Raw genomic sequence first — 14,029 nt, forward strand, 5'->3', positions numbered from 1 at the left:
TGATGGTGTCTTTTGCTGTACAGAAGCTTTTCAGCTTAATATAGTTCCACTTGTTCATTTTTGCTGTTGTTTTCCTTGCCTGGAGAGAGATGTTCAAGAAGAGGTCACTCATGTTTATGTCTTAAGAGATTTTTGCCTATGTTTTTTTCTAAGAGTTTAATGGTTTCATGACTTACATTCAGGTCTTTGATCCATTTTGAGTTTACCTTTGTATATGGGGTTAGACACTGGTCCAGTTTCATTCTCCTACATGTAGCTGTCCAGTTTTGCCAGCACCATCTGTTGAAGAGACTGTCGTTTCACCATTGTATATCCATGGCTCCTTTATCAAATATTAATTGACCATATATGTTTGGGTTAATGTCTGGAGTCTCTAATCTGCTCCACTGGTCTGTAGCTCTGTTCTTGTACCAGTACCAAATTGTCTTGATTACTATGGCTTTGTAGTAGAGCTTGAAGTTGGGGAGTGAGATCCCCCTACTTTATTCTTCTTTCTCAGGATTGCTTTGGCTATTCGGGGTCTTTGGTGTTTCCATATGAATTTTTGAACTATTTGTTCCAGTTCATTGAAGAATGTTGCTGGTAATTTGATAGGGATTGCATCAAATCTGTATATTGCTTTGTGCAGGATGGCCATTTTGACAATATTAATTCTTCCTAGCCACGAGCATGAGATGAGTTTCCATTTGTTAGTGTCCCCTTTAATTTCTCTTAAGAGTGACTTGTAGTTTTCAGGGTATAGGTCTTTTTACTTCTTTGGTAAGGTTTATTCCTAGGTATTTTATTCTTTTTGATGCAATTGTGAATGGAGTTGTTTTCCTGATTTTTCTTTCTATTAGATCATTGTTAGTGTATAGGAAAGTCACAGATTTCTGTGTGTTAATTTTGTATCCTGCAACTTTGCTGTATTCCGATATCAGTTCTAGTAGTTTTGGAGTGGAGTCTTTAGGGTTTTTTATGTACAGTATCATATCATCTGCAAATAGTGACAGTTTAACTTCTTCTTTACCAATCTGGAGTCCTTGTATTTCTTTATTTTGTTTGATTGCCATGGCTAGGACCTCCAGTACTATGGTAAATAACAGTGGGGAGAGTGGGTATCCCTGTCTTGTTCCTTATCTCAGAGGAAAAACTTTCAGCGTCTCCCTGTTCAGTATAATGTTGGCTGTGGGTTTATCATATATGGCCTTTATTATGTTGAGGTACTTGCCCTCTATACCCATTTTGCTGAGAGTTTTTATCATGAATGGATGTTGAATTTTGTCAAATGCTTTTTCAGCATCTATGGAGATGATCATGTGGTTTTTTTCTTTCTTTTTGTTGATGCGGTGTTTGATGTTGATGGATTTTCGATGTTGTACCATCCTTGCATCCCTTGGATGAATCCCACTTGGTCATGGTGTATGATCCTTTTGATATATTTTTGAATTCGATTTGCTAATATTTTATTGAGTATTTTTGCATCTACATTCATCAGGGATATTGGTCTGTAATTTTCTTTTTTTGGTGGGGTCTTTGCCTGGTTTTGGTATTAGGGTGATGCTGGCTTCATAGAATGAGTTTGGGAGTATTCCCTCCTCTTCTATTTTTTGGAAAACTTTAAGGAGAATGGGTATTATATCTTCTCTGTATGTCTGATAAAATTCCAAGGTAAATCCGTCCAGCCCGGGGGTATTGTTCTTGGGTAGTTTTTTGATTACCGTTTCAATTTCTTTGCTTGTAATTGGTTTGTTTAACTTCTGTGTTTCTTCCTTTGTCAGTCTTAGAAGGTTGTATTTTTCTAGGAAGTTGTCTATTTCTTCTCGGTTTTCCAGCTTTTTGGCATATAGGTTTTCATAGTAGTCTTAAATAATTCTTTGTATTTTTGTAAAGTCTGTCGTGAATTTTCCATTCTCATTTCTAATTCTCTTGATTTGTGTTGATTCTCTTTTTCTCTTAATAAGTTTGGCTAAAGGCTTATCTATTTTGTTTATTTTCTCAAAGAACCAGCTCTTGGTTTCATTGATTTTTGCTATTGTTTTATTCTTCTCAATTTTGTTTATTTCTTCTCTGATCTTTATTATGTCCCTCCTTCTGCTGACTTTAGGCCTCATTTGTTCTTCTTTTTCCAGTTTCCATTATTGTGATGTTAGACTATTCATTTGGGATTGTTCTTCCTTCTTCAAGTGTGCCTGGATCGCTATATACTTTGCTCTTAGGCCTGCTTTCACTGCGTCCCACAGAAGTTGGGGCTTTGTGTTGTTGTTGTCATTTGTTTCCATATATTTCTTGATCTCTATTTTAATTTGTTCGTTGATCCATTGATTATTTAGGAGCATGTTGTTAAGCCTCCATATGTTTGTGAGCCTTTTTGTTTTCTTTCTAGAATTTATTTCTAGTTTTATACCTTTGTGGTCTGAAAAGTTGGTTGGTAGGATTTCAATATTTTGGAATTTACTGAGGCTCTTTTTGTGAGCTAGTATGTGGTCTCTTCTGGAGAATGTTCCATGTCCACTTGAGAAGAATGTATATCCTGTTGCTTTTAGATGTAGAGTTCTATAGATGTCTATTAGGTCCATCTGTTCTACTGTGTTGTTCAGTGCCTCCATGTCCTTACTTATTTTCTGCCCGGTGGATTTATCCTTTGGGGTGAGTGGTGTGTTGAAGTCTCCTAAAATGAATGCATTGCAGTCTATTTCCCCCTTTAGTTCTGTTAGTATTTGTTTCACATATGCTGGTGCTCCTATATTGGGTGCATATATATTTAGAATGGTTATATCCTCTTGTTGGACTGAGCCCTTTATCATTATGTAATGTCTTTTATCTCTTGTTACTTTCTTTGTTTTGAAGTCTATTTTGTCTGATATTAGTACTGCAACCCCTGCTTTCTTCTCTCTGTTGTTTGCCTGAAATATGTTTTTCCATCCCTTGACTTTTAGTCTGTGCATGTCTTTGGGTTTGAAGTGAGTTTCTTGTAAGCAGCATATAGATGGGTCTTGCTTTTTTATCCATTCTATTACTCTGTGTCTTTTGATTGGTGCATTAAGTCCATTTACATTTAGGGTGACTATTGATAGATATGTACTTATTGCCATTGCAGGCTTTAGAGTCGTGGTTACCAAAGGTTCAAGGTTAGCCTCTTTAGTATCTTACTGCCTAACTTAGCTCGCTTATTGAGCTGTTATATACACTGTCTGGAGATTCTTTTCTTCTCTCCCTTCTTATTCCTCCTCCTCCATTCTTTATATGTTGGTTGTTGTTTTTTGTGCTCTTTCATGTTTCCTTTAACTGATTTTAGTGGGGAGTTGATTTTATTTTTTTGCCTTTAGTTAGTATTTGGTTGGTCTGCTTTCTTTGCTGTGATTTTATTTTCTCTGGTGACATCTGTTTGGTTTAAGGAGTGCTCCCATCTAGAACAGTCCCTCTAAAATACCCTATAGAGGTGGTTTGTGGGAGGTAAAATTCCCTCAACTTTTGCTTGTCTGGGAATTGTTTAATGCCTCCATCATATTTAAATGATAATCGTCCTGGATACAGTATCCTTGGTTCAAGGCCCTTCTGTTTATTGCATTAAATATATCATGCCATTCTCTTCTGCCCTATAAGGTTTCTGTTGAGAAGTCTGATGATAGCCTGATGGGTTTTCCTTTATTGGTGACGTTTTTCTCTCTACCTGCCTTTAAAACTCTTTCCTTGTCCTTGATCTTTGCCATTTTAATTATGTGTCTTGGTGTTGTCCTCCTTGAGTTCTTTCTTTTGGGAGTTCTGTGTATTTCCGTGGTCTGTTCAATTATTTCCTCCCTCAGTTTGGGGAAGTTTTCAGCAATTATTTCTTCAAAGACACTTTCTGTCCCCTTTTCTCTCTTCTTCTTCTTCTGGTACCCCTATAATACGGATGTTGTTCCTTTTGGATTGGTCACACAGTTCTCTTAATATTGTTTCATTCCTGGAGATCTTTTTATCTCTCTCTATGTCAGCTTCTATGCGTTCCTGTTCTCTGGTTTCTATTCCATCAATGGCCTCTTGCATCTTATCCATTCTGCTCATAAATCCTTCCAGAATTTGTTTCACTTCTGTAGTATCTTTTCGGGCGTCTGTAATCTCCCTCCGGACTTCTCCCTTAGCTCTTGTATATTTCTCTGCATCTCCGTCAGCATGTTTATGATTTTTATTTTGAATTCTTTTTCATGAAGACTGGTTAGGTCTGTCTCCTTCTCAGGTGTTGACTCTGTGATCTTTGTCTGCCTGTAATTTTGCCTTTTCATGGTGGTAGAGATAGTTTGCAGAGCTGGCACGAGTGACGGCTGGAAGAACTTCCCTTCTTGTTGGTTTGTGGCCTTCCTCTCCTGGGAGAATAGCGACCTCTAGTGGCTTGTGCTGGGCAGCTGCACACAGACTGGGCTTCTGATTCCTGTCCGGCTGCTATGGAGTTTATCTCTGCTGTTGCTGTGGGCGTGGCTTGCCTCGGGCCACCCCTCCAATATGGTGGAGCTGCGTTGGAGGGGGAGCGGCCGGGAGGCTATGTGAGGGGCCGCCGTGCTCCCTGCTGCCCAGGGGGTTAGAGTGCCCAGAGATCCCCATATTCCCTGCTGCTAGACTAAGTGTCCTGGGATGCTTCCATCCGGTTTTGGCGTCCCTGTCCCTTTAAGACTTCCAAAAAGCACTTGCAAAAAAAAAAATTTTTTTTTAATAAATAATTTTTTTTTAAAAAGCTGCTCACTTTTCATTATCCCTGGGCGCCGGCCTCAGGGACCCGCTCACAGGTCTTGCTGTCCTGTTTCCCTAGTATCCAGGACCCCACGCATGCACTGTGTCTGCGCTCTGGTCCGGAATCCTGGGGCTGGGTGTTAAGCAGTCCTGGGCTCCTTCTCCCTCCCTGCTGAGTCCTCTCCTCCTGCCGGGAGCTTGGGGGAAGGGTGCTCAGGTCCCGCCGGGCTGGGGCTTGTATCTTACCCCCTTCGCGAGGCGCTGGGTTCTCGCAGGTGTGGATGTGGTCTGGATGTTGTCCTGTGTCCTCTGGTCTCTATTCTAGGAAGAGTTGTCATTGTTATATTTTCATAAATATATGTGGTTTTGGGAGGAGATTTCCGCTACTCTACTCACGCCGCCATCTTGGCTCCACCTCCTCCTTTCCTTTGTTAATAGTTGTTATAAAGTAAGGAAATAAAAATTTTAAATATTTATTGAAAACTCTTTATTACTTTATGCAGATCCAAATTTTAAATCCAGTATCATTTTCTTTCCTGTTGAAGAGCTTTTTCATTTTTTTGTAAGCTTCCTGCCAGTGAATTCTTTCAGCTGTTTTGTGAAACAAGCTTCTGTTGTCTTTATTTTTGAAAGATATTTTTGCTGGGTAAAGAATTTTAATTTGTCCATCTATTTTTTTCTTCAGCACTTTTTTGGCCACACCTCCCCACCCGTTTTGGGGGGGTTGGGGTGTCCAGTTACACATATGTTAGAACACTGTTGTTTTCCTTCACCTCGCTGAGACTCTGGTTTTGTTTTCTTTTCAGTCCTTTTTCTTCCTGCTTTATTTTGAGTAGTTTCTATTACTGTATTCTGAAGTTCACTATCCTTTTCTTTTATGGTGCCTATAAACCACTATTAATGTTACCAGTAAGTTTTCTTTTCAGATACATTTTTCATCTCCAGAAATTCCATTTGTGTTCCTTTGTGTATGTTCTGTTTCTCTCCTCATCTTATTCATGGTTTCCATTAAATACTTCACAGTAGCTTCCCAGTATTTAAATGTCATTGTCTGCTATCTCTGTTACTTTGTCATTGTTTGATCTTACTTGGGCTGTTCACATTCCCCTGCCTATTGCCATGTTTTGATTGGTTGCAGGATATTTTGAGTTCTTGAATGTCTAGAGTTTAGGGTTTTACTTTGAAGGCATTTTATCTGACCAACAATTAAATTTTTGCAGTTCAGTTGATTCCTTTGTGCCATATCTTGCTTGCTTTTTGCTTTGGAGGGCATGTCTAAGTAGTGGACTTTGCTTTAGGGACAGGTTAACCCTAAAGCATATCCTTTTTGAGGTCTCTATAGAATATCCTGGGTAAGAATCTAGGACTCTCCATTCTGGTTGCTTGGAGAATCAATGCATCCTAGACCTGTGTGTGCTTTGGGGACAGTCCTGCTACAGCTTCCACTCATTCTTTGTCTGGCCTTGTGCAGTTTTCCCCTACACATGCACGTGGTGGTATTCAGCTGAGCCTCAAGGTTACCCCTATGCAAATTTCTGGGTTTCTTTCCTGTTTCGCTCCCTCCTCTTTAGAATTCTCCGCTCAGCCTACAACTGCTTCAGGTTCCCTGAACTCCGCTTTGTTTTCTCAGCTCAGCTAGAGGACTGTGCTCTGCTTAAGACTCTCCTCCCACTTCTCAGTTTGGAATGTGCCTCTAGACAGAATACTGGGCTGAGCTTGGTGTCTCCTCATTTGTTTCCTTTCTCCAGGTGCATTGGTCTTCCTCTATATCTGTTTCCATTGTTGGACAACTTGTTTTGTATACATTATCAAGTATTTTTGTTGTTCATGGTGGGATGTCAAGTCTAGTTACTCTATCATGGCCAGAATTAGAATCTGTGGTCTCATTTTGGTAATCAAATCATCATTTAGTGTTTGCTGTGTACAAGCACAATCTCTTTGTAGGATTGGGAATAGCTAACTTTTTCTTAAAGCTGGATTATAACAGGAGCTCCAAAAATATTTGTCTAAAGAAGGAATGAGCAAAGTAAATAACTTTTTTTAGTAGTCATTCATTCATACTCCTTAATCTTTGACTCAGAAGTCCCCTCACAAAAGATAATATTAACCATATGGCAGGTATTTATAGTATAGTTTTGAATAGAGTAATATATTCAGTTCTGTTTATTGGAATGAAATTTGCTTTTAAGCATAATATAAATCATGATTCCTATTTGACTGCAACATTTATTTAACCTGTTAAAGGATCATTCTTCACAATTGCTTTAATATCTTTTTTGGGGTATTTATATCATGCATTTCATATTTTTATATTTTTCATGCATAAGCAAAGATGTGTTAGAATATTAATGTTTAGATTTTATGCAACTTTGATTTACATATACCTTCAGGATTAGTAAATGTTTGGGTCCTAAATGCCTCCCATTAAATTAAGTTAGGTCGGAAAGTATTTAATCCTCTTGCAAATGTGCCTCATTATTCATCTTCAGATAATATTTATTCATAAAAATAAACACATTTCCCTGATGAAATAAATCAAATATATTTTCTTATAGATTATTTTAGCTACATATTTATTCTGTCTTGGGTAATTTTCCATGTTAGACATTAATTTCATCATACTGCTGCTGCTACAATGAATTTCTTGTCTTGAACAGAGCTCTATATAAAAGTGATCCTTTTTCCTTCTATGGTAAAAAGATCTTTTAGTGTACTCATTAAGTTTAGTAAGTAGATTTAAGGTCTTTTTACTTTTATTAATATTAACAAATGTATCTTATACATTTTCTATACTTCAGAATTATGTAAACTACGTAAGATATTAAAAAATGTAAAAGCTGGGTCAGTATTTTTCCTAAAGCTTTCTAATTCAGGGATATTCTCTCTAGTGCTTCAATTAAAGGCATTACTATATAATGATGCCCTTGTAATTGCAAAGACCAAATGCAGATGTAAACCAAGAAAAAGAAATGCATATAGGTGGTCATTACACTATATTTCAAGTTTGATTTGTAAGAAACAGAAGTAGGTAAGAAAAACAAATTAGAAACTGAGAATTGTACGTTTTACATTGGAATAAGTCACTTTTGCCTAGTAAAAAAAGTGCTGAATTAATTAGCTCCATGTTTGTTTAATGGTTAGGTCTTGAGATGGCTGCCACTAAAGCCAGTGTGAATTTGAGAATCAACCTCAGTTCTTCATAATCCAGGCTATTACCTATGCTGGGTAGCCATTGATTCCCAAAGTTGGTCTACCAAGTTGCTAACTACACTCCATGCATAGTAGGATTCATATTGTATTCACTACAGTATTAAGAAAATAAGGAGAAAGACCTAGGGAAATGAAATTGTCAGTACTCTATTTCTTCACATTATCATGTTGGCCAATGGTATATTTAGATAGTGAATTATTAATGTCTTAAATCTGTGTGTGTGTGTTTGGGTGAGGTTGTTTTAAAGAAGATCGAGGTATGTTTGAAATAGCCATTTGGGAGGTTTTGAAGGCAAGTGTTAAAGTCATTTGAGGTTGATTATTATGATATTTATAATGATAATCTGTGGTCTCTGCTGCTTATATGTAAGCATAGAGAGAGAGGATAGTTGGGTTTATATGTGAGTATGCTTTTGCCAAAAGGATGTAATAAAAAAGTTCAGGGTAGAAGGAGATAAGGCAACAAAGTTCTAGCAAAATACATTGTAGAGGTCAAAGCTGTTTGTAGAGGGAAGTTAAAGAAGAACGGACTGATTATAATGAAGAAGTAGGAAGACACCAGTGAACTGGAAGTCTGTTGATGTAGGCATAGTTTAAACTTGTAAGAAAAGGAAATTGTGTTTAGAATGGGTGCTTGACATACAGCAGTTTGAGATGGTAATTTAATAATGGAATGACTGGCATGTAAGGGAGAGTATGAATGAATATTAAGACATGAGGGTTGGTAAGTATTGGCACTGTGTATGCATTAGAATTAGACTTGCTTCCTTATTGCAGAAAATCCAAAATAACAATGTAAAGTAAAACAAGGATTTACTTCCTCATCTAAAAGACAGTTGTGATGTTGGCAGTACCAGTGCCAGTGTGTGCCAGTTCCACAGAGTCATCAGATATTGATGAAAGAACAAGGAAGGACTCTGAGGTCTGTGGGCAGATACATCATTACAAGATTAAGGGAAAGAGAGTGGCATGAGCTGTGGCACAGAGTATTTAGAAGACATTAACAGACAACTGTAGGTAGCGTGGGATGCAAAAGAAAGCCAACCATACTTGCCAGTCCCAAGATAGAAAGAATGCAAGAGAATTAAAATCACTGCTTGAGAGGACTGCAAATAAAGTGCTTTCTTAAGTGACATTCAGGTTTTAGTTAAGATAAAGAGGGGAAAGAAATCTGAAGAGATGTGGGGAATTGTGCTGATTATGATAAGGTAGAAGGAATGGGACTGTGCAGAAGAGAGATAGGCTAGGTTGGGGCAAGAAGGTACAGTTTATAATTGAGAGGACTGAGGATGCGGTAAGCAGTGATTCTTAACCTTTTGAACACCTATCCATCTCCAATATATTATGTAAATTATTTATAAATTACATTTATATATCGTACTATCTGTGTTATTATAAAACTATTTTCTGCATTATATAAGATAAATAAAGACAGAAACTTACAAAGAATGAGATAAAAAGATATCCATATAAATGTTATATTTTCTTTCCCGCACCCTAGCCAGTTATTTTGCCGATCCCTGGGATCATTAGTCTCAAAGGCTTCAACCTCAGTATAGCTTAGAATGAACACTCTTAGGGGAAAGGTGAGAAACCTGGCCAATGGAATTGATCCCTACTCTCAAGTAAAAGCCTTCCTCTAAAGAATAAGAGCAAGAACACCTAAAATTTTTCAGAAAATGTTGGTAATACAGTAAAACATAGATTGGATTTGGAGGAAGTAAAGCCATATTATTAGTTATAGACATTACATTACCATGTAAGGAGATAACGTTTGATCTGTGCTCTCACTGAAATCAAATAATCAGAAAATATAAAATGTAAAAATATGTTAAAGGAACTGCAAATCATTAGAAAAAGGAAGAATTATTTATTGATTGTATTTGAGATAGTTGCCAGTATGGTGAAGGTGGGGAAAATGCAAGTTAAAGAGTTAAATTAGAAAAACCATGGAAAAAACTTGAAAGAACATATAACTGAACATGAAGTCCCTTGAAGATAAAAGAACTTTCCAAGCTTAGAATCAATAGGGGGGAAAAATGCAAATAGTAGCTTTAAGTACATAAATATTTTAAGCCTCTGTTTTAAAACAAAAATCGAAAATTGAAAGACATCATAATGTTTGCAGCCAATGTGTTTATTTTCCAAAGAGCTCATGTAATGCATTTTAACAAAAGAAATACAACAAAATTGCTAGAAGGAAAGATCTGAATAACTGCCAAGAGAGGAGGAAGAGTTGGGGAGTTTAATCACAGTTGTAAGTAAAAAAGAGCTGACCGAAACAGACACAGAGCTTGAACTGCTCAAAAGAGATATGACTCGTTTAAAAAGGAGAGGGTGTTCAACTATGCTTTTGAAGACTTTTGGGAGGTAGTTGTGGAGGTGGTTAGAACCTAATAGACAAATTAGAAAGGCCCTGGGTGTGTTGCAAAGAAATATGGCTGGTTAAAAGAGAGAAGAAAAGAAAATTTTGGACCCATTGATGATCAACATAGTGGATAGTTAAAATAAGTGCTTTTTTTTACTTCTGAAGCTGAAATTTTTTTTTAGTCAAAGTGATACCCAGTGCTGTTAAGTATGCAGTAAAAATGAAAGCACCATGCTTTCTTTACACTGTGTGGCAGTGTAAGTCTGCGCAATGTTTTTGGAGCTCCATTTTTTTTCTCTTGCTAATACCTAGATGGATCAAATCCTTTAATTTAATATATGGAAATAAATACATTAATAAATTAAGTTACAATCCACGGAACATGAGGTAGCCCTAAAAGTCTAAGCATTAAAAATGCCATTTTTCAGATAAAGCTATTAAAATTAAAAATATACACAGAATAAATAACTATGTGTTATGTGTATATTAATACATTTTTTTAAAAGATATGATGGGTTAGACATAATTGAATTAGAAATCCTGGGAGTGACTAAGATACAGGCCATGTTATAAAGCTCTAGTAAATTAAACAGCAATAGACCAGTACTGACAAAGCAAGAGAGACAATGTAATACAGAATGGGCCCTTTTATCCCGTGGAAACTTAATATATGATAATGAATGATAAAAGTGGCATTTAAATCAGTTGGGCAGAAAGAGCTGTTCTTTCATTCATGTATTTATCTATTCAGAAAATGTTTATCGAAGGCCAAGCACTATTCTAGATGCCAGGGATACATCAGCAAACCAAGTAGACTAAAATTGACATCATCATGGAGTTTAAATTCAATCTGGAATAGAGAGAGAGAAAAATAAACATAAGATGATTATGTGCTGACAAGAAAAGTAGGGAAAATGCTAATACAAGATTCTGGTTTTTTGGGGGGGGGTGAGGAGCATAATCTTCTCTCCTTAATATTGTACAAAGATCTGCTGCAAGGCAATTTGTTAAAAAGCAAACAACCCAATAGAAAACTTGGCAAATGTTTCTCTTTTCTTTTGATAGCTATTCCTAAATCATAAAGGAGGATATACAGCTATCCTATAAATATCTAATGCTTTTTTAGTGAAAATGCAAGATCAAGAAGATACCACTTAAAAGTCCTGAGATTGATAGGAAGTTTAGCAATATCAATTTTTTGTAAGTTTGGGGAAAATGGGTGCTTGCATATGGTGTACATACAGCTGCATATTGGTAATCTGTTTGGGAAGACAGTCTAAGAGGAGCTTTCAAAGTGAAAAAGGTACACATACTCTGACCCAGGAATTCTTCTTCTTTGTACCTCAGGGAACTAACTCTTAAATGTATTTGCAAGAAGGTATGGCAGCCCATGATTTCTAATAATGAAAATCTCAGAACTACCTAAATGTAGTAGAGCTAGAACAATTTGTCCATAAAGTGGAGCACTTAATGCTAAAACAGATCTTCAGAAACATTGTTTAATATGCGACAAATTACAGGCAGGTCTTTGTACACACCAGTGGAACAGCTCGTATCATTGAAAAAGCTCATAGGATTGCAGTGTCAGAGAGGTCTTTAACTTTAGCTTCATCTTCAGTGTTTCTATTAGAACTTTTTTTTTAAGAGAGGGTACATTTATTATTTGTGTATGTAAATTGACTAAAACGGTTCTCCCTGTTAGCCTCAGCTTGGGTCCCATTGTCCACTTTCCCAGCACATATTGTATATTTTATCAGTATCACTTATCTGACACTTGATAAATATTCTTGTACATGTGGTTGTTTTGATGAATGCCCTGACTTTCCAATTAAATTGCAGGTCCCTTTGGCAACTTTGGACCTAGTCCTGTTTTTTTGTTGTTGTTTTTTTAACATAGAGCCAAAAAAGAAAGCCTTACTTGGTAAAAATTTGTTATCATCAGCATGAATCTCTTTGGATAACATTTTCATTCTTTCATTGGTAAATAAAATCACTCAAATTCACTTAAATTTTAAATTATTTAGTAGGAAAACATCTTAAACATTCAGTCATGGAAAAGGGTGTTGAGAAATGAAATTGTTCAAATCATCTTATTTTTCTTTTCTTTATAGGTCGTTTATATGCGATGCAAACTGGAATGAAGATTGATAGTAAAACTCCTGAATGTCGTAAATTTTTATCAAAGCTAATGGATCAGTTAGAAGCTGTAAGTTAACCACTATTAATTTATTTTCTGGTTAATGTTTAAAATGTCATTTTATTTCATATGTATGTGTGCATTGTCATGTTAGTTCTTCCCCTTCATAGGAATGAGCAATGTCATTATAGCTGGGGAAAAATTAGACACAATTTTTTTTTTACTGTTATCATTCTGCCTGGAGAATCATAAGGATAAATTAAAATAGGTTTAAATATCTTCACATATACCACTATGTCTTGTTTTATATTATTGTAGATGGCCTTTGAGTCACCCTTTCATAAGTGACAGAACCTTTCTAACCTTTCCTTCTGCAGTCACAGTTTCCAATTGGGAAATTCTTAATAGTAATTCTTACAGTAATAAAACAGGTAATTCATTTAATGAAGAAGACAATCAAAGAAATGGTATCAGTTGACCTGTAGCCTCTTTGTCCTTCTCATAGTCCCATGACAAGATTCTCTTATGGTTCAGGAGCTCTCCTCTGCTAGCAGAAATTTAGTAGGTAACCAATGAATCACCTTGAACCATGATATAACTTCACACATTATGTAGAGGCTTCAATCCAAGGAAAATTGAATAGATTGGATTGGGTGACAGTGCATCAAGAAGGCAGTACTGGCATAGTAATCTCACATAGTAACCTGGGCTTCACTCTGTGCTACACGTGTCCAGCCATCCTGGTTTACCTTTTAACATGTCAAGGCCTATCCTCATTAATCCATCTCCTCCCAGGCTGTTATATTAATAGCTGTAGTTTAGTTTTTATTTGCTTTTTTATGTATGTGACCTGCCCAAGAGAATTAGAAACCTAAATATTTATTTGCTCAGTTGCATTATTTTGCTTAGATAACAAAATTTAGACATTAAAAATCAAAACATTTATACTAATTAGCCCAGAGCTCTTATAAGTGTTGAAAGTTATTCAGATTGAAGCTTAGTTAAATTAAACAGACATGGGCAATATTGTTTTCTCTAACTTGGTATGGTTGTCTGGTTTTGTGACCCAGAGCCTCTGTCACCTGCTATTATAAACCACCCATGGAGGGCCTGGTGGCACCAGTGATGGGAATTCAGCTGCCCTTGGAGTCTGTCTGGCCTTCCTTTTCTAACACTACTTCTAAGAATGCAGGAAAAATTTGAGTAATCTGTTTTTTGGAGGTTGGGGTTACAGGGTAGGAGGAAGAGTTTATCTCACACATAGCAATACATTTATAAAATCCCATTCTCTAACAGACATTTTATATACAATATATCTCTTTATTTTTACAATAGGACAACAATAGCTAAAATAATACTTATAGATAAAACAGTTCTTTATAATGAGCAAAGTGTAAAATCACATTTATAAGGGGATTTATCAGGAGTTCATTTAAATTAAATAACAGGTAGAATAAGTTTATTCCATGATGAGAGCACGTCTGCCTGTGCTATAATGTTTATATTACATTTGGAAAATTTTGTATTGTGGTTTTACTTCCAGATGTTTTGCATTGAAGATGAGAAGAAGTAACATACTCCCACCAAATTTTTCTGAAATTAAATCCACCTCTAGAATTTAATCTAGA

At 36.3% G+C, this 14,029-nt stretch overlaps 1 protein-coding gene across 1 annotated transcript in view; it reads left to right on the forward strand.

Annotated features, from left to right (window-relative positions):
- The window catches only part of VTA1 (vesicle trafficking 1), an 83,028-nt gene that overhangs the window by 13,450 nt on the left and 55,549 nt on the right, over positions 1-14,029 (forward strand). The window contains exon 2 of the mRNA XM_017649940.3: positions 12,376-12,470. Coding sequence (XP_017505429.1) covers positions 12,376-12,470 — 95 coding nt within the window. The remainder of the gene's footprint in view (positions 1-12,375; positions 12,471-14,029) is intronic.

This window comes from Manis javanica, chromosome 13 (assembly GCF_040802235.1).
Source record: "Manis javanica isolate MJ-LG chromosome 13, MJ_LKY, whole genome shotgun sequence".
NCBI lineage: Eukaryota > Metazoa > Chordata > Mammalia > Pholidota > Manidae > Manis > Manis javanica.